Source organism: Gymnoscopelus braueri (genome assembly GCF_963280865.1).
Source record: "Gymnoscopelus braueri genome assembly, chromosome: 5".
NCBI lineage: Eukaryota > Metazoa > Chordata > Actinopteri > Myctophiformes > Myctophidae > Gymnoscopelus > Gymnoscopelus braueri.
The window spans coordinates 7,488,286-7,509,533 of NC_137606.1; the positions used below are offsets into that span (position 1 = coordinate 7,488,286).

The window sequence follows — 21,248 nt, forward strand, 5'->3', positions numbered from 1 at the left end:
AACAAAGTTTTATACTGTGAAGAAGGCATAAAATATGTGTGTGTGCACACACACATAGAATAGAGACAAGACAGAGGAATAAAAAAAAAAGAAGTAAAACCACATGGCTGAACAAAGGTTGTGGCGAAAATGACATAGTATGGCTATTGGCTCTATAGGATATTAAAATGACAGGGAAATGGAATGGCCAGTGATGACCACAACAGTAGTGACAGTAATACATGGATGGGTTGTAACCAAATGACAATATGCTTTTAGCCATTAAAAAAATCTTTAACCACTTAAACCCCAGCTTCCTTATTGTGGGGAAGGCTTCCTCACAATAGCAGAAAAGGCACTAGTACAGAGCCCTGAGGGACTCTGCTCAACAATATGGGGTTTAAGTGGTTAACAGTCAGGGGAAGAGCATTCCAGAGATGCACGATGTGTGAACATTTTTATTTTTTATTTTTTTTCTCTTAAACCGGGGGAGGGAGTCAGGTAATCAGCATCTTGGGGGCATAGCGACCGTGCTGGGATGTAAGATTTGATTAATTTGTATTGTATATATAGCCCATTTAAACCTGAAGCCCATTCTAAAAACGCCTTCTAAATTGTCTTCTGGAAAAAATCTTATTAAAAAAAATCTATACAAATGATGTTGCTACTGTATATAGCAAACAGCTAATGTGACACAGAGGTGTTCCCGGCTTGAAAAGTATAACAACGTACTGTGTAGGTGTTCCAGGTCTAAATGGGATAGGGAAAGATGGTGCGAGTCCATTCGAGGACCTGTAGGTCAAGAGGAGCACTTTAATAGCTGTCTGCCTGCCTGCCTGCCTGCCTGCCTGCCTGCCTGCCTGCCTGCCTGCCTGCCTGCCTGCCTGCCTGCCTGCCTGCCTGCCTGCCTGCCATTCATCCATTCATCCATCAATAACAGTGTTTCTTTTTTGTATGGCATGATCCTCTCTCTCAGAATCCGATGACCAGAACTACAGGGTGTGTGCCGTCCACGCTTTGGTCCACAAGCTCCCGGAGAGGAACAGGGAGATGCTGGAGATGCTGATAAAACACCTCGTCACGTACGTCATCTTCTGCTCTCCTCATATAAAGTTAAAGACCATCCCTGCACCTGGAAGATAAAGCTGCTAGCTGCTAGATAAAAAAGTCCACTTCAAAGTTCAGTGATATGTTAAGGATCGCACCGAAGTGGCTCTAAAAACTGTCAGTGCTCGCTATAAGAGTATGGCACGCAGCACAGCATAGTTAAAGTGGCACTATGTAATTTTTTTGTTAATGAATAAAATTTAATTTTGTCCAATCTGTATGGTAGAGTATGCTAATACAATATAACTTATACAATTGGGGTGGTTGTATTTCATCTCCCTGCTCTTCTACTGAGACATTTAGATTGTGTCAAAGGTCATGTCTCACCTAGACACAGGATCTGACACGAATTTTGACCTGATGGACAAGATTCAATTTATAAGAAATAATAAAGTCCGCACACTGAACATTTTAAAAGAAGCTCCCAGGCTTTATTTAACGTTTCGACACAATAAGGTCTTCTTATTTCTGAAGAAGACCTTATTGTGTCGAAACGTTAAATAAAGCAATGGGAGCTTCTTTTACATTTTTCAGTGTGCAGACTTTATTATTTCTTATATTATCCACTGTTGGTCCTGCACCTGCCGTCCAGTGGATGTGCCAGTTTTATTGTTCCCAAGATTCTATTTATCCTCTGGGCAAGCATGCAGTCTTTATTAGCTCAATGTTTAAAAAAAATCAGGAATTGCACAGGAAACCGGGTTCAAGGAGAGGAAAGTTACATAGTGCAGCTTTAAATTATCAATTAATTTGATTTATAATTGCACTCTATTGTTTAATGATGATGATATTATTATTATTATTATTATTAGTAGTAGTAGTAGTAGTAGTAGTATTATTATCATTATCATTAGTATTATTATGTGTTGTTACAGAGTTTCAACTCAGAGCCAGTCCAACCTGATGACGGTGTCCAACCTGGGCGTGGTGTTCGGGCCCACACTCATGCGCTCCCAGGAGGAGACAGTGGCGGCCATGATGAACATTAAGTTCCAGAACATTGTGGTGGAGATACTTATCGAGAACTTTGACAAGGCGAGTGAGCTGTTAACTCCACAAGGAGAGAGAGAGAGAGAGATTGTTCTATCTGTACTTGTTTAGTTTATTTCTTATTGTTTTTCTAAGGGAAAAAAACGAAGGATAATAGCTCTCAGCCCCAATCCTTGGAACCAACACTACTGCTAGAATTGAGTTGTTTATCTCTTTATTGAGACAGATAGTAAAAGGCTTGTCTGTCTTTCTTTCTTTCTTTCTTTCTTTCTTTCTTTCTTTCTTTCTTTCTTTCTAAGGTAGTAATTTATGCTTTACACCAGGGGTCTTCAAACGAAATTCAGGCCAAGGACCCCTTAGTTGAGAGACAAAGCAGGGACCCCCCACTACATACAGTATTTTGTGCCAAATGTACCACTTTGACACGTTACTTAGTTGACCGGATTCCCAAGGGCTAGTTAATAAATATCTTTGCCAAAAATAGCCAATCTACAAGCGCTGTGAGCTTGTAGATTGGATATTTTCGGTGAATGTCCCCCCCCCCCCCCCCCTTATTCTTCTTCTTTATTTTCAGACATGTTCATACAAAAGAAATGACAATTAAAATTCCGATCACACAAACCACCCCCTGTAGTAGCTCTGAGGACCCCCTAGGGGTCCCGGACTCCATGCTGAAGACCCATGCTTCGCACATAATTTGCTGCACTCATTCTGGCTACGACCATCTGTATTTAGTCTCTGTCGGGTAGAAACCTTATATGTTCAAAACTTTTAATATCAAAAACAGCAGATCTGCAAGCTCGAAACGCGCCACGTTTCGAGCTTGCAGATTGCTATTGTTGATTACCTTTGTGTGACGCTGTAGTATGATCAAGTAGGGCGTTAATTTACGGGGAAAAAACACAAAAGGGTAAAATATGGAGATGAGAGGTTTCTGCCCGACAGCAACGATTTGCAACATTGAAGCAGTTCCTTAGCGTTACTAAGGTACTAAGCCGTTCTTATCCTTTGACCCCCCCCCCCCTCCACCACCCACACATCCCAGGTGTTCCACCAGGCTCCGGACCCCAATGTGCCCCTGCCCCAGCCCCAGCTCTGCTCCCGCAGGAGCAGAGCCATCTGCGTCTCCACGGGACCCAGGAAGCCCCGCAGTCTCTACACCCCCACACTGTGTCTGGCCGACGCAGAAAGTGAGTACCAGAGTATGGGTGGGTGCCATAGGCCGTAAAAAGAGAATGGCCAAAGCCATGCAGCCCCATTGGTTTCTACAGATCGCTTTGAAGCCGTTTTTTTTTCGGCAAATTCAAATCCGCCGTCTTTGAACTTCTGGTCCCGAAATTCTACCGGAAATGACTTCCTATTGGCTGCAACCGCAGCGAGGGCGGGTCTTCACTCGGTAGAACCAGTAGAAGTCCTAGAAACATACCTTACTTTATCATTTTTTAATTTTATTAATGGGACCATAATTTACTAAACGCATATCGAAGGTTATATGACACAACTACACCTCATTAAAAACTGTTACTTTACAGTGTCACTATAATCAGGTTTTAATAGGGTGTAGTTTTCTACTAGACACTGTGTTTACAGGTTTTAATGGGGTGTGGTTTTCTACTAAACACCGTGTGAACAGGTTTTAATGGGGTGTAGTTTTCTACAAGACACCGTGTAAACAGGTTTTAATGGGGTGTAGTTTTCTACTAGACACTGTGTTTACAGGTTTTAATGGGGTGTAGTTTTCTACTAGACACCGTGTAAGCAGGTTTTAATGGGGTGTAGTTTTCTACTAGACACTGTGTAAGCAGGTTTTAATGGGGTGTAGTTTCTTGTCTAATTCTCCGTAACATACTCACTATGGGATATCAGCGCCTCCTGGCGATGATGCAGAGCTACATACCATAAACTCCCGGGCCATTCATTGGCTGAGAAGGGTATGTCACGTGTCCGGTAGACCGGAAGAGGTATAAAACCTCTTGCGTGACGTGGCTCATCCTCTTTCGCTTCTCTGCATGGCAGATGCAACAGCTCAAGACATACCTTAATAATAACAAACGTAACTTTGATCAGGACAGAAACCAGCTTTAGCCCACTCGGTGGTACTTGTACTAACCAACAGGTTTTCCTCCTATTAAAAAAAAAAAAGTTTTATTATTTCCGCTCCCGCGGCTATCTTCTGTTTCTTTCTTTTACTGCTAAAGCAAGTTTTCCTCCTTTGAGTGTTCCACGCTCTTAGCCTTGCGGCTGAAAGCTAACGGGTTAGCTCGAGATGGAGGTTCCACGTCCCTGCGTATTGCTGCTCTGCCGCTTGATGATCACCGGGGGTGACCCTCATGGTTTCTGCATCTCGTGCCTCGTCTCTACAGGGACGAGGCTCTTCCAAGATGCACTGGGACGCTGCGAGGACTGCGCTCTGTTCTCCACGCTGCACCTCGATAGCCGCTTAGCCAGGGCAGCGCCCTGGCTGCGGGAAGCAGCGACGTCTCGTCCCCGGTCGTCGCGGGTCCAGCAACACCCTGCATGGACACCGGCCCAGGGAACGTGGGTGGTGGGGCCCACCACGTGCGCTCACAGTCCACAATGGGCCCTCCGGCAGTCCCGGCTGCGAGCGGCGTTAGCCACCGCTCGCAGCACCTCCAGGCTGCTACACAAGCCGTGCTACGCAGCACTGCAGCAGCCGCTAGCACCGTGTCTGGGGGAACCACCCAGGTGCAACTACCTAGCGGCACTTCCTAACCCTCTTCCCAGCCGTCTACTCCGCTGCCACAGCAAGCGTATCGGGCCAGCGGTGCGTCGCCAGGAGACAACGAAGGGGCTCCGGCGACGGCAGCATAGACGAGGGGAGAACGTGGCAGAAGCTCGTGAGTGAGTTAGCCCAGACTAGCTACGTTAGCTGCTTAACGCTAGGTTAACGTCGCCTTAGTCAGGCAGTGTTTTTGTTGGCTTAACACCCATGCAACAGGTTGGTAACAGCGTTGTTCTGGCCTAGCTTAGCCTCGCTAGGACAACACCAGCTTGTTAGCCTTCTCACTCTGTGTATCGAGCCACCTCGGGGGCTTCTGAAGACCTTGGCCAGGCTCATCGGGCGCCATTGGGACACATGTTGTTTTTGTCATAAGAATATGTTAAAACGTTTCATGCTGTTTACTGTTTCTGTGCCTGCTCTTGTGTCATTTCACATGTTCCAAGTACACAAAGCACATTAGCACATTAGCAGACTCTCACCGGTGCACAGACCGGTTCAGCCCCCCCTCCCCCCGGCCGTTTCTTGCTGGGGAAGAGAACAGTAGCTTTACATGCCTCGATGGACAAGATGGACGGCTCCTTGACTGCCAAAAGGTCTTGTTTAGTGAAAACGAATGTGTGTTTAAATGTACAAATTTTTTCTGCCAAAGAAATAAATGTGTTACATGTTACAAACAATCTCTTTCTTTCACGTGGCTTAAGAGCAGCGGAGCAATGGAGTCCCCTGCAAGCGGGCTTCTCTGCTCCAATGCTCTCTGTGTATAAGTCCACAATGTCTGTGATGCCCGAACTCCGGTATCCCAGACATTGATGGGATAATATCTGTGCATGTAATGTATCAACGTTCTCGATTCATAAGCCACAATGTCTGGAACACCCGAGTCCCGATGTTCTAGACATTGTTGGATAACATCTGTGCATGTTTTTTGGATCATATGAAGGTAATATAAAAACCGGCATCACCCCTGTCCGCCAGAGGGCGCAAATGCGCCAGTGGAATGGGGTCACGTCGGTTTTGCCTTTCGCCTCACAGGCTTCCGTCTCACGGGTTGCAGCGAAACGCCACTGTGGACCGGAAGTCCTTGAGTCAGAAAGAGCGGACCTCTGTCTCCGCCGTTTTGGAGGGACAGATGCCCCCTTTCCCGCACCGCCTCACGATTTGCAGGCCACGTTCGCCTTTAACGAGCGACAAAGCATCCCCTACGGGGAGGAAGGTTTTGTCGCCTCACAGGCATCCGTCCCACAGGAAGTGCCCAAGCACCACTGTGAACCGGAAGTACTTCGGTCAGACATGACCCCTTGGCCGTACCGCCTCACGTTCGCCGCTGGAGGGCGACAAAGCACCTCCTATTGAGGCCGACTTTGTCGACACTTCATGCAGAGCCTTTGGGCTCAGACAAGATGGCGGCGGCCAGAGTAAGTTAGGAAGAGAGTAATGACAGTAGCGTCGATCCCATTGTGAGAATGGAATGCGGAAGTGTTCTGTCTACGTCAATGAGATAGTTCCAATGTGAGGCCCGCTTTGCGGCGAGATCAAAGCGTGACGTTACTCTCTCTTCTGCACTCTGGCGACGGCCGAGGTAGGGTTAATCATTGATATATATATCCAGTGGTGTGATCTAGTTTTCACTGTATATATCTATGGGCTTAATTCTGACGCCGGGGTTTTTTCCCGTGGCCAGTCTCGTGACTCCTCCGAGTCCTCCGTTGGCCCGTCAGGGTTAGCACCGCCGGCGGCAGTGGCAGCGTCACTGGTCCCCATGGCAACGGTCCCCATGGCAACGCTCCCACTCTCCGAGCGGCCAATGACGTCATCGTCCAATCCACTCGCTCGGTGTGTGAAGCAATGGAAGGTTTGCAGGCCGAATCCTTAGGTATTGCTCACAATACTAAAGGGTTTCAGGCTGTAATTCTCCACAAAACCCCCCATGACAGAAAAAGTATTGTTTTCCCATGCAAAGGGTCCAGCAGCCATCACTCTGAGGGAGGAAGTCTCCTTCCTCTTGAGTAAGGGCGCTATTAAAGAATTACTTCCGATACTTCTGTTTGCTATCCCAGTACATCAGCGTTACACTGTGTGTGTACGGGGTTTTTCAGTACAGCAGTGACACACTGTGTTTGTATTGGTCAGCTCCCCTGATCCGCAACAACACATTGTGGTTGTATTGGTGTGTTTTCCACATGCTCTTATGCATAAAATCTCCTATGTAGCAGACACGGTGTTGTTCCTCTCATGCAGAGGATAAGGCAACCATGTCTCTGAGAGAGGGGGTTCTCTCTCTCTCCATAGTGAGTATGTTACGAAGAATTTGTCAAGAAACTCGAGGTTACGTTGTAACCCCGGTTTCCTTAGAATTCAGAGTAACATAGTCAGAGAACTATCTATGAATTGGAACCAACTGGTTTTCTATTCGTAATATTTTCTGGTGGAAAAGAAGGGGGGGGGGGTACGACCCAATCTGAAGGGTCTCAATAAATACTTGGGTCAAAGAGCGGACCTCTGTCTCCGCCATTTTGGAGGGACAGATGCCCCCTTTGCCGTACCGCCTCACGGACTACAGGCCTCGTTCGCCACTAACGGGCGACAAAGCACTCCCTACGGGGAGGACGACTTTGTCGACGCTCCGTCCGGAGCCTTTGGGCTCAGACGAGAGGGCGACGGCCAAGGTAGGCTTATTTCGGACGGCCCCGTTTGTCAGAGTGACAGCGCCGTTGGTTTCCATGGAAACAGATAGGCTGCGCTGGCGGACAAACCGGATGCTGACGTCAGGCAAGGTCCCCGTGACCAGTCACGTGACCCCGCCGGGTCCTCGGGACGGACCGTTAGTGCCTCTACTGCCTCGCGCGGTCACCTCAGGGTTAGCACCGCTGGCGGCAGTGGCAGCGTCACTGGTCCCCATGGCAACGCACACAGGGTTAGCGCTGCTAGCACCAGTAGTAGCGTCTTTGGTCCCCATGGCAACACACACACAAAAAACCGGTTCCCTTGGAAACGGATTTCAACGTTTCTTGGCTCATGGTGATTTAGCCTTGACTAGCTTGTTAGCTGCTAGGTTTACATAACCTCCAGTCAGGCTGCTGTTGCTTCAATTGGCGGCTAACTGGCCTCACTAACAACAACACATTGCAGTGTTGTTTTTTGGTGCAGGGCATAGCCAGCCCCGTTAAAGCAACACCACGGTGGCCACCTACCACCGCTACCCTTCCACGGTCTCTAACGGCCCTGCACGTGCGGGTCCGCTGGATCACGTGGCGACATCACCGGTCCAGTTGGAAACGTGTGCGTTGTCCGCACTGGGTGACATCAGAGCCCCTCCTAACTCGCTTGCTGAGGCAGCTTGTTGGAGAGTTTGCAGTCCGGGACTGTTTACTATCCCGGTACTTCAGTGGTACACTGTGTGTGTAGGGGTTTTTCAGTACAGCAGTGACACCCTGTGGTTGTACTGGTCAGCTCCCCTGATCAACAACAACACACTGTGGTTGTACTGGTGTGTGACCCTCTCTGCGGACGGTGCGTTAAGGAGGTGGGTGGACCAGCATTGTTTTCAATGCTTATTTCCACGTTCCTTTCTATCCACCACAGTCAGGAGGTGGCGCGGCACACAGATGTGGCCGTTTCCCCACTTGACGTCGCGGGGTTTTTCTCCGTCGAGCGTCTTGGTCCCGTCTCAGCAGACCACCTTCATAGGGGATCTCGCTGGGCTAGACCAGGCTCACGGCGCGTCTGTCCCGGGCGGGATAGACAGCGTTTCGGCCTATGGTCTTCTCGCGTGAGGCGACATGTCACATACAGGCTATGCGTGCAGGCGACGGGTCTCAGGACTTCGGCCTTACACCTGTTTCGTTTGGACAAGCCCCACACTTTTTTCCCCGGAGGTGGATGTGGGCTCTTGGAGCCCCGTCCACCTGAGGTTATCGGAAGGTCCGGGTATCCCCACGGTGCGTGGACACGCTTAGATCGTGGTCAGATGCAGCCCTTCTGTCCAAGGGGTCAGAATGGGGGCTGTGGTCTCGCGGAAGGTCATTACCACGGACGCCAGCCTCACAGGAGGGGTGCCGTCCACGAGAGCCGCTCGGCCAGGGGGGTGTGGGGTCCCAGTCTACAGACGGCCCACATCAACTACCTGGAGCTGATGACGGTCTTCTTCTGACGGTCAGACTTTGCAAGGCTCGGTTTTCGAGGTTGTCATGTCCTGATCAGAACCGACAACACCACGACCGTGTGCTATGCCAAAAAGCAGGGAGGCCTGGCCTCTCCAGTGTTGGACAGGCTAGCTGGCGATCTGACGCTGTGGTGCGACGCGCGCCTTACGTCAACCAGGGCCTCACAGGTACCGGGCCTCCTGAACAGCGGAGCGGCTCTGTTGTCCAGGGGCATTTTTTGGTACGCAGATTGGCCTCTCCTCCGGAGATAACAAGCCAGATCTGGGCCAGGTTGGCCGACTGAACTGCTTTATGCATTCCCGTTACTGGAGTTGGTCCTCTCAACTTGGAGAGGGTCAGACTCCACGGACTGTCAGTGCCACTGGTGGCACTGGCGTGGGGCGCGTGGAGGTTAGGAATAATCCTCTCCTCTACAACGAGCCCTGGACCCTCCCCCCGATCAGAGATCTGCTACGGCAGGCAGGGGTCGGGATTTTCCACAAGCAACCTCAGGACCTAGACCAGTGGGCTTGGCCCGTGAGGGGGAGACCTTGACTTCTTATGGCCTGCCCCCTGAGGTGGTAGCTACCATCCAGGGGGCGAGGGCCCTTTCCACGAGGTCTGCGTTCGACGACAGGTGGAACCTGTTCGTGTCATGGTGTCTGAGTCAGTCACCGCCGGTTGAGGCCTTCCGGGCCCCGGTACGCAGCATCCTCATGTTCTTGCAGGACAAATTGAACCAAGGTCTGGTTTTCTCAACGGTTAAGGTGTACCAGGCGGCCTTTTCCGTTTGTCACGTGGGTTTCGATGACATGACGGTTGGCCGACATCCGCTGGTGCGTAGTTTTATGAACGGTGCCAGGCGGGCCAGGCCGGTCTCTAGGCCTCTGTTCCCGGCCTGGGACCTGGCGGTGGTGCTGGGGGCGCTTTGCCTCCCACCGTTCGAGCCTTTTGACTCTGTGGATCTGAAGATCGTTAGTCTTGAAACGTTTTTTGTGGTTGTTTTCACTACAGCTACACGGGTCAGCGACATACATGCGCTCTTAGTAAGTTCGGAGTGCATGAGGTTCTTGGGAGACGACAGCAGGGTTTGGTTAAAGCCCAACATGGCGTTTGTTCCCAAGAACGGAATGGTGACCCAGACACCGGTTGAGCTGGTAGTTTTTCATCCGCCTCCTTTCGCTTCTGCAGAGGATAGGCGGCTGCACTGTCTCTGCCCAGTGAGGGCGTTGAAGCTCTACTGCCAGAGGACGGCGGTCGGCCGGTCGTCGTCGCAACTTTTTGTCTCCTTCGGCCCAGATGGTCGGAGGAAGGCAGTGACTAAGGCGACGCTTTCTAGATGGGGTTTGGATGCCATTAGGCTGGCCTACGTCAGTAGTGGCGCTCCAGTTCCAGGAGGACTGAAGGCTCACTCTACTAGAGGCGTGGCTACTTCCTGGGCCCTCCCCAGGGGAATGTCGGTCCAGGAGGTGTGCGCGGCCGCAAACTGGTCGTCTCCATCGACTTTTGCGGCCTTCTACAGCCTGGATGTGGCAGTGGCGTCAGTGGCGCACGCTGTACTGGACATAGCGGCTGTCTCTAGTTAGGGTAGGGGAGGTTAGGCAGGTCTTTTGTGTGACCCGCCTTTTTTCCCTTCTCTACCTTCCTTCTCTTGAGTCCCCTCGGAACCACCGGTGGTAGGTTTCCAGGGGAGGAGGCCCTGTTTCCTTGTTTTCACTTATGGGTCAGACTTGTGTCTGTTCATTAGATGAATAGGCAGACTTGGTCTGTCAGGGTCCTTTTCTTTTAATTATATGCCGCACCCCGGCCCGGAGGGCTGGGGCGCCCGTGAGGCCGAAGGTCACGTCCATGGGGACGGGGCCTTATGGCTAGGGGGCGTGCGGACCTGAGATTCGGTATGGCTATAAGCCCCAGGGGGGTTTATGTATCCCATAGTGAGTATGTTACGGAGAATTAGACAAGAAACTCAGGGTTACGGATGTAACCCCGGTTTCTTTAGAATTCGGAGTAACATACTCACCTAACACCCCTGTTTGTGTGCATCTGCATGCAGAGAGCGGTTGTTAAAGAGGATGAGCCACGTCACGCAAGAGGTTTTATACCTCTTCCGGTCTACCGGACACGTGACATACCCTTCTCAGCCAATGAATGGCCCGGGAGTTTATGGTATGTAGCTCTGCATCATCGCCAGGAGGCGCTGATATCCCATAGTGAGTATGTTACTCCGAATTCTAAAGAAACCGGGGTTACATCCGTAACCCTGAGTTTTCTACTAGACACTGTGTTTACAGGTTTTAATGGGGTGTAGTTTTCTACTAGACACTGTGTTTACAGGTTTTAATGGGGTGTAGTTTTCTACTAGACACTGTGTTTACAGGTTTTAATGGGGTGTTGTTTTCTACTAGACACTGTGTTTACAGGTTTTAATGGGGTGTAGTTTTCTACTAGACACTGTGTTTACAGGTTTTAATGGGGTGTAGTTTTCTACTAGACACCGTGTAAACAGGTTTTAATGGGGTGTAGTTTTCTACTAGACACTGTGTTTACAGGTTTTAATGGGGTGTAGTTTTCTACTAGACACTGTGTTTACAGGTTTTAATGGGGTGTAGTTTTCTACTAGACACTGTGTTTACAGGTTTTAATGGGGTGTAGTTTTCTACTAGACACTGTGTTTACAGGTTTTAATGGGGTGTTGTTTTCTACTAGACACCGTGTAAACAGGTTTTATTGGGGTGTTGTTTTCTACTAGACACTGTGTTTACAGGTTTTAATGGGGTGTTGTTTTCTACTAGACACTGTGTTTACAGGTTTTAATGGGGTGTTGTTTTCTACTAGACACCATGTAAACAGGTTTTAATGGGGTGTAGTTTTCTACTAGACACTGTGTTTACAGGTTTTAATGGGGTGTAGTTTTCTACTAGACACTGTGTTTACAGGTTTTAATGGGGTGTTGTTTTCTACTAGACACTGTGTAAACAGGTTTTAATGGGGTGTTGTTTTCTACTAGACACCATGTAAACAGGTTTTAATGGGGTGTAGTTTTCTACTAGACACTGTGCAAACTGGTTTTAATGGGGTGTAGTTTTCTACTAGACACTGTGTAAACTGGTTTTAATGGGGTGTTTGTGTATGAACCAATCTGGCCCCTGCACAGGTGACGCGGGTGACAGCAGTCCGGGCAGCACCCCCATGGGCAGCATGGAGTCCCTGTCCTCCCACTCCTCCGAACAGAACAGCTCCTTCAAGACGTTCTGCTCCTCCGCCCAAGTCAAGGACACCGGCAGGCCCCCCGCGGTGGGACCCAGGAGCCCCGCCGTGTGTGTCAGCAGCCCCGAGTCCAGTTCCCGGGAGGACGCGGCGGGCCGCACGGACGGAGAGTCGGAGGACGGCCTGAGCCTGTCGTCGCTCAGTGGCGCTGCGATCGGGGCGTCCCCACCGCCCAAGAAAGCCCCTCACTGCCACCCGGACTTCAGGCTCGCACAGCTAAACCGCTCCGCGGCCCCCTCTCTGAGATCACTGCATGTCTCTGAAGGTAGGCCCTGGTTTCAAATGCAACAGTTTATCAAACTAATCAATGTTAATTTATTACTTGTTTTTAAATAATCAAAAGTCGATTTTTGGCATGCTGTTATAGGCAAGCTCACAACGGTAGATTGTAGATAGTGAGCTTGGTAGAAACACGGCGAGGAAGCGACGCGTTTTGAGCTTGTCGATCTGCTACTTTTGATGCTTTTGTATGACGCTATGATCAAGTACGAGAAAACACAAAAGGTTAGAATATGGAGATAAGAGGTTTCTGCCCGACAGCAATGATTAAAAACATGCAACTTGATTAATCGAAAAAGCTATCGATAGAATAGAATAATCGCTAAGAAAATAATCAATAGTTTCAGCCTTAGTTCAAAATCAGTAAAATATTCAGTACCGGCTGACGATAATGTATTTCTTATGGGGCGTGTGTGTTTCCCTTGCTGTAATAAAAATAAAAGCATTAAGGAAGCATATTTTAGTGTCTCTCATAACAGCACGTGACAGCGTTTATAAATATATGTATTTTTATCCCAGATGTTCATGCTCTCAGAGACACATTTGAACCTTAATGAAAACAATATGAAAACTGATTGAAGAGGGAAGTATTTCATATTTTTCTACAACAGCAACACTATACCAGCTACATAACGTGGCATATATATATATATATATATATATATATATATATATATATATATATATATATATATACTCTGGGTTAGTGTCTAAGTGTTCTTGAGACCATTTACCATTTCACATTTTTAGCTTTCAGCTGCGTCAATTCCTGGACCACTGGCAGAAATAACCAGTAATAATGTTAAATATAAGCGTATACGATGTATCTGATACGTTGTATCACAATGTCGCGCACCGAAAATGGACAATCTACGAGCTCGCAACCTGTCGCGTTGTGACACATTGCGAGTTTGTAGATCTGCTATTTTCGGTGTGCGATTAACTATTTTCGGTAAGTATAAATTAGGCTAAGCCCAGAATGTTAGTGAAATCAGTAAGTATCAGATAAGGGTGAAACCTTAGAATAATGAACGACTTGGTTTAGCCAAGAGGCAGTCATAAACACAGAGAATAACTCAGTACAGTTCCTAATAAAGTTAACATAACGTTGCTGTCGAGCAGAAACCTCTTACCTCCATATCTTAACTTTTCGTAAATTAACGCCCTACTTGATCATACTACAGCGTCACACAAAAGCATCAGAAGTTTTGAGCTTGTAGATCTGCTACTTTTGCTACCTTTTTATTTGAATCCTGAAAAGTAACAGTTTTGGACATATGAGGTTTCCACCCGACAGAGACCATAAGTCAGTGTATACACAGTCAAATCCGGAGTGTTTACTCTAAAGAGTCTGGATTTAGCAGAAGTTCAGCTCCCTTACGGATAGTTTGGATTGATTGATTGAATACTTTATTAACAGTTTGCAAAAAAGGTACAGTGGTACGACTATACAAATGGTGCTAAAAGCATAACACAAAAAGCCCTTATTTCCATTGTGGTCCTGTGTATTCAATTCATCAAGACGTTTAAAGACAAACAATAATATACAATAATATGCAAAACATCATCTACTGTATACAAAAAAAAAAACATGTACAGCAAGAAAAAAGAGAAACATGTTTGCGTAAAGTAGTTACTTATGTACATGTGTTCGGTTAGTTTTTTTTGCATTTTTCTAATCGTTTCCCTTCAAACTCTCTGAAGGCCGTCGGAGCTACTGTGGATCGCTCCAGAGCCTGTCGACGCCAGAACCTAAGGAGAGTGTGGTCAGCAGGTCTCCGGGTCACCCGGAACTACCGCCCAAGCAAGTGACGCGCCGCAAGATGGACGGCTCCTGTAGCAACGGCTACCAAAGACCCGGCTCAGTGTAATGAACCTCAGCAATGCTAAATATATGTCACTAAAGTAATACCACTAGTGCGGTGGTTCCAAATCTGGGGGTCCCCCAAATGATTTGGGGTGGGGTCCCCAGATGATTAGCTTAACTCATTCAGTGCCCGGCTTATTTATGGCAGTTTGGCTCTGAGTGCCACAGCCAAAATTCACTGTAAAAAAAAAGTGCTTAGGAGCCGAGATACAGCCTTTTTCAGTAAGAAGTTAAACAAAGAGTGAATGGAGCAGAATATTTTCAAATCATGACATCTTGGGTTCTGAAAAAAAAAAAAAAAAAGGTTTTCTTTTTTTTGGGACGTCTTAGACGCCCAGTGGCACTGAATGAGTGTGCAACATTGTTTTCTCACAGTAAACAAACCAACAGCAGTATACAGTATACACATAAGTGTATACAGGGTATCTGCACATTTATAAAGTTACTATTTAAGGACTTTTAAGACCTTTCTAATACCTCTACAATGAAGGGGAGAAAACTAATAAGACCATTACTATGTGAAAAGTAACCAACAAATGATACTATAAATAATTGTCAAAAAATGTCAAATATTACCTAAGAAATAGGCAGACATTGTGAAAATAGCCGATCTACAACGAGTGTGTAGTTCAGCTATTTTCACAATATGTATCTGTGGAACCGAGGCAACTAAAATGTAATGCCTCAACTCCTCCTGCAATTCCAAGTGCTTGTCAGGGTGAGGGGTCCCCAGTTGAAATATCATTATTTTGGGGGGGTGACGGCCTGAAATGTTTGGGAACCAATGCTCTACACTGCTCCAAAATCTAATTACCATACAGTATAACTGCTAGCGATGTATGTACTGTTGGCCTTGTGTAATGTAAGAATTTATAGTAGGATAATGTTAGTTCCATTGATCCAAGCCATAACACAATCAATCGATTGACCGTTGAAATAAACATGCTCTGAAAATGCTGAGCTTGCAATTTTCAGCGAAAGCTTTCCCCACAATAACAGAAAACTGAAAATACACCAGTATAGAGCCTTGAGGGTCCCTGATACAGAAAAGGGTGTGAATAGAACCGCGCTGCACTAGTGGCTCTATACTAACATCTCAACTGTGTTTCTCCTGAAGATTTTAACAGTGTTCTTTGTGTTTGAGGGCTTTGCGTGCATGTGTACAATTTTACCTGCCTCCCACCCCTACGCCCCGCCCCCACAGACGAGTGCAATATACAGGTTGACGACTTGTGGTTGGGGGGGGGGGGGGGGGGAATACAGTAAATGTTTAACCTCCCATTAACTAGAACAATGACGCATCTCCAGGTGGTCTGGAGGTGTGAAGACCTTCTCTGGCTGGGAGAGAATGGGTGAGAGCGGTCAATTTCGCCGAAAATCTGACGTCCGGGGTGGTATAAAGGTGCCTAATTTCATTTTTAGAAAACGTTTCAGATGGGGGGAAAAAACACAAGATCATTTGGATTGAATATTTAGGAAAAGTGAAGGGGAACCTTCTGAGAGCTTCATGTACAATTATAATCGACTTCAAAATCGGTCAGGCTGACCGCTTAGACACGCGTGTGTTAAACCCTCTATTCTCAGTGAAACGAACCTTAGCTGTAACTGTACTTGGAACCGCTTTATTCCCCGTCTACATAGCCGATCTGCAAGCTCACGTGAATGTCGTCTCTGTCAGGTGGAAACCTCACATGTCCAAAACTGTTACTTTTCAGGATTCAAATTCAAAAGTATCAAAAATAGCAGATCGACAAGCTCGAAATGTTTCGAAGCTTGTAGATCTGATACTTTTGAAGAAAAAATAACACAAAACGTTAAAATATGGAGATAAGAGGTTTCTGCCCGACGGCTACGATATGCATGCTGGGAGTGGGTTACTCTCTTCTTCTATTTAAATTTTTTTTATCATAATGAAACTTCCCCAGTTGATTACTTACATGAAGACAATGATTTATCGTATTACAAGTTTTCAGAAAATGTATATTTAAATATGCAAATTAGGCATTAGGAAAATATGCCTGAATTTGCATAACTTTCCAGAATCAACATTGGAACATTGGACAAAGCCAGAGTCAACATTCTTATTTCATTTTGTTAAGATGTTGGAGTCAAAGGTTTTTAACGAGGTAATATTCAATATCTGGCTCAATTTTGGGGCTCTGGCTCATGGACTAAATGCCTAATTTGCATATTTAAATATACAATTTCAGAAAACTTGTAATACGATAAATCATTGTCTTCATGTAAGTAATCAACTGGGAAGTTTCATTATGATAACTATTTTTTAAATGTCATTTTTTTTCACCTGTCATGTACATATCGGGAAAATAACAAAATGTGTGATAAATATGAAAAAGCTGCTCCTGTGGAAAGGTTATTATTTACTTATATTGACCCTAAAAACAATTTAATATAGGTATGGTTTTGCCCACTCTTTCGATCATCATTGCTCAATTTTGGGGCTCTGGCTCATGGACTCACCTCCTCATTCTCTGCCCACCCCCACCCCCACACACACTCATCTTTTTGTCTGCTTCTTTCCATCCCTGCTGCTGTCTCCCATTCCACTCTGAGTCACATTTGTCTGTTTACTGGTGAGAGAGACAGAGAGAGAGGGAGAGATGTGTGTGAGAGATCAGACTGAGTATGTGCTCTGAGATTTATTCCCTTTTCTTTCCCCCTGTCGGTGCGGTGGGAGAGCTGGATTTAATTAGGCTCTGCCTGCAGCGGGGTTGATGTGACCCAGCAACGGCCCCATGGCGCCCATTCTTTCTGGACAAATAGATTGTTTGACTTGGCGTGCGGTAGGAGCCAATCACGTGACCCGCGACCTGCTCCGCTCGTTTGCCTTGTACAGTGTAGCACCCACACACACACACCGGCTGGTGCTGGTGCTATTATACCACCAACACCACCACTCCCCTTGAGTGCAGTCTCTTTGTACAGTAGGGTGCTCCTGGTCTAGTATTATTCAACCACAAGTGAACGTTTCTCAGTCAAAATTTGTACTTGATAGATTGATTGATTGAATACTTTATTAGTCAGAAATGTAAACAGCACATGGTACAGTAAGACATTAAAGCTCGAAGGATCCTGGGGACTTGTTTCCATTGTGGTCCTATGTATTCAATTCATCAACATAGCATACACAATTAACACAATAATATGTGTCCTCAACAAATACAATCACTATGTGTACAACGGAGATGGCACAGCACTGACGAAGGTCCTATTAGGGCACAAACGTTTGCTACTTTTTCGCATCCTTTAATGGATGGTGTCGGGGCATTCCACATCTTGGTGGCAGAGCAGTAGAACAACATTTTAGCTAAAGTTCTAGAGTGCTTTAAAAAAAATACTTAGGTATTCAAAAGTACCTACTAGTCAACCAGGATTCAATAGTAGATCTGCAAGCTCACGTCGCATCGTGACGTTGTAGGTTGAGGTTGTAGATCGGCTACTTTTACAGTGTTTGAAATACAGCTTGAGGGGTTAATTTATAATATGTAATGTACTCAAATGTAGGCCTACTACAATAAATACTCAAGTAAATTACAGATATTCCAAAAATGTACTTAAGTACCGTATTCAAGTAAATTTACTTCATTACTTTCCACCACCAGTGCAATAGTGCAGTGGTTCTCAACCTGTGGGTCGGGGTCCAAACATGATTGTTTGGGGGGTCCCCAGATGACAGTGAAGTGACAATTTAAGGACTTTTAAGACCTTTTTAATACCTCAAAATGAATTAAAGAAAGAAAAGAAAAAGACCATTTCCGCATTAAAAGTAATCAACAAACTATACTATAAAAACTGATCAAACATTGGTCAAAAATTCAAATAATATACGAAAAAGGCAAACATCGTGAAAATAGCTGATTGCGAGGCGTTGTGAGCTTGTAGATCAGCTATTTTCACAATATCTATCTGTGGAACCGAGTCAAACTAAATTCAATGCCTCAACTCCTACATTCCAAGTGCTTATCAGGGTGTGGGGGGGAGGGGGGGCAATAGCGCCACGTTATTATAGTAGCTTCCTTTACACCGCCGTGCGTTAGTGAAGCCAGGTCTGCCCGCATGCAGGAAGTGGCACTCCTCTCACCTCCATCTAAACAATGAGGCAGCGACCTGGCGGGTCGGGGTGGCTTTTTGTATCGGGTCATTGATCACAGTCACATCAACACAAAGCTCTTATTTTGCCATCAGACGCCTGCACTCCAGGCCTGTATCACAGCCTGTTATCCTAATGGATTCAGGGTGAACGTTTATGAAAGTGATTCGATCTGCCATCGATTGTATGATGAGGAAGAACATGGATTGAAGTTGTCAGTCGTGGCGACTGATTTCAGTCATTTGCATAAGATTAAAGAGTGTTAGAATGGGTACGACTTGCAATAGAATACATGTGCTACTGCTTAAATTGCAAATTGATGTTCCTAAGTGTCTTCCATGTAACCCTAATGGTCCTAAATATTAAGCTTAAAGCCTCAATCTGCAATTTCTTCAACTGGTTGGCTGACACAGCACTAATGTAAAGGACTCCTTTCACACTGTGTCACAAATTGTGAGATTAGTTTTTGCTTTAATCCCTGCGAGAATAATAATAATTATTATTATTATCATTAGTAGTAGTAGTAGTAGTAATAGTAGTAGTATTTGATTGATTTTAGCGTTTTACATTCTGGCTAGTGTTTTTTTTATGGCAGTCAACAGAAATGTACAAATGGAATCTTTGAACGGAATTCCTGTTCCGTTCAAAGCTTCCTGTGTGTCTCTGAAACATTGCAGAAGTTGTGCTGAAAGGTTCACTCCAGTGATGTAACGTCATTGAAAACTCTTACTTACTGCTTTTAGCCACTGTCCTTGGTGGCTGTGACATTGTCCTTGTCCACTGTGTTACAAAAATAGATTCAAAATAGTTATCTAGAGCAGTGGTTCTCAAACTTTTTCATGTCAAGGACCCCCAAATTGATATGGATTTGGCCGTGGACCAGGGCCAGGGACCCCCAAAAGAGAAGATTTGTGTTCATTTTCACTTTCAAGATTACATTTTTTTTTAGCAGATGTACAAGCTCACAACGCGGCACAAAGTGACGTGCTGTGAGCTTGTACATCTACTATTTTTGAATAGCCAACGTAAAATGGACACTGCATTAACTACTTTTGCTGGGTACCCCCTGGCGGTCCTTGGACCCCACTTTGAGAACCACTGATCTAGACTTCCTAAAATATGTTTGAGGTTGACGTACTGACGGCCATAGACCAGGTCAGTGCTTGCCCCTGAAATGTGTCGTGGGAACTCTAGGAACAGAGTCTAACAATAACCAGACATCAGACTGTGTTATTACACGGCTTGGTTGAATGCTTGATTCTGATTGGCCAATCACTGAACATCTAACAGACCGCTGTCTAATCAAAGATTCAGAGCACTTGGCTCATATCAAACTGTGTTTCTTGATTTTGTTTTTGCCGTATCCAACATTGTGGGAAATTCAATGGGTAGCAGGTCCATTGATAACCTCTCCAATGAACTGAGACGCACGTCAACAGCGTGATACTGGCCCTTTAAGAGTACAAGAAAGCATGTTGAATGCAATGCATGTGCTCTGTGTGCCAGTGTGGAGATCATATCCCCTTACAAGGGGACAGATGTTGATGTCCGCCTTTATAAGGTCAAGTGAAATTCACCATGTTTAGTTTTTTTTAAATTAATGTCATTTCAGGGTGGCTGCACGGGCATTACTCTTCGAAAGTCCCTCGTCATCGCAGGCTCCTCGAGTGGGAAGGTAGACGTATAAGATTTATGCCACGACTTCAGCTGACCTAATTAATGTCAGAACGTTCCAGTGTTCATTTTGACAGCAAATTCTGATTTAGTTTCAGTCATAGTCTTTTGAATACAATTCCATTTAGATTTGGTCATATTTTAGTCATCTGAAATGTTTTGGTTTTAGTCTACTTTTAGTTGACTAAATATCATGAGATTTTAGTGGACTAAATCTATTGATTTAGTCAAATGAAATGATTTTTTGGCAGGCCTTGATGGCATGGTAATGCCATTTATACATGGCTATGTGCCAAAAATAGCCGATCTACAAGCTCACTAAGTGTTGTGAGCTTGTAGATCGGCTACTTTCGGAGCGTGACACCCACGCGCAGCCAAGAATAAAATGACTTGTCTTAGTTCTACTCTTTTTTTTTACAACATTTTCAGTATATCTAGTCATCATAGCCTAGGTTTTATTTAGTTTTGATTTGTTTTCCTCAGTGTAAAAAAAGTAGTCATAGTTTTAGTATAGACGAAATGAACACTGGAACGTCCAAGTCTTCGATCAAAGCCATTACAAAAAATCTGCCATTGCAAGTCAAGTTCTGTCATTTATTATCTCTTACTGTGTGGTGTTGTGTTCAAAGGGACGCCAAGGCCATGTACTCCTGCAAAGCCGAGCACAGCCACGAGCTCAGCTTTCCACAGGGGGCGCACTTCTCAAATGGTGAGTCTATGCAAGATAGAGAAGCCCAGTGGTTCTACTTTTTTGTGATTGATATATATTTGGCCACGGACCCCCCCATCTGAAAATATTTAGTGCCAGGGACCCCCAGAAGTGTTTTTTCAAATTGCAGATGTACAAGCTTCCAGTGCGGCACGAAGTGACACACTTTGAGGCCCCCTGGGGGTCCCCGGACCCCACTTTGAGAACCAATGCAGTAGCCTCCTTCCGCATTTTTACGCAGCTTCATTGGACATCACCAGATTTGACCGCACGCTTCATTCAAATCAAATCAAATCAAACTTTATTTATATAGCACATTTACATCGACAGGTCGAACCAAAGTGCTTCACAGTACAGAGCATAGTAGCATAGACAGGCAA

General features: G+C 45.9%; 1 protein-coding gene across 1 annotated transcript in view; it reads left to right on the forward strand.

Annotated features, from left to right (window-relative positions):
• The window catches only part of arhgap42b (Rho GTPase activating protein 42b), a 156,526-nt gene that overhangs the window by 128,484 nt on the left and 6,794 nt on the right, over nt 1-21,248 (forward strand). Inside the window, exons 18-24 of the mRNA XM_080428319.1 lie at nt 956-1,061; nt 1,962-2,121; nt 3,122-3,266; nt 12,116-12,493; nt 14,212-14,374; nt 20,098-20,160; nt 20,789-20,868. Coding sequence (XP_080284445.1) covers nt 956-1,061; nt 1,962-2,121; nt 3,122-3,266; nt 12,116-12,493; nt 14,212-14,374; nt 20,098-20,160; nt 20,789-20,868 — 1,095 coding nt within the window. The remainder of the gene's footprint in view (nt 1-955; nt 1,062-1,961; nt 2,122-3,121; nt 3,267-12,115; nt 12,494-14,211; nt 14,375-20,097; nt 20,161-20,788; nt 20,869-21,248) is intronic.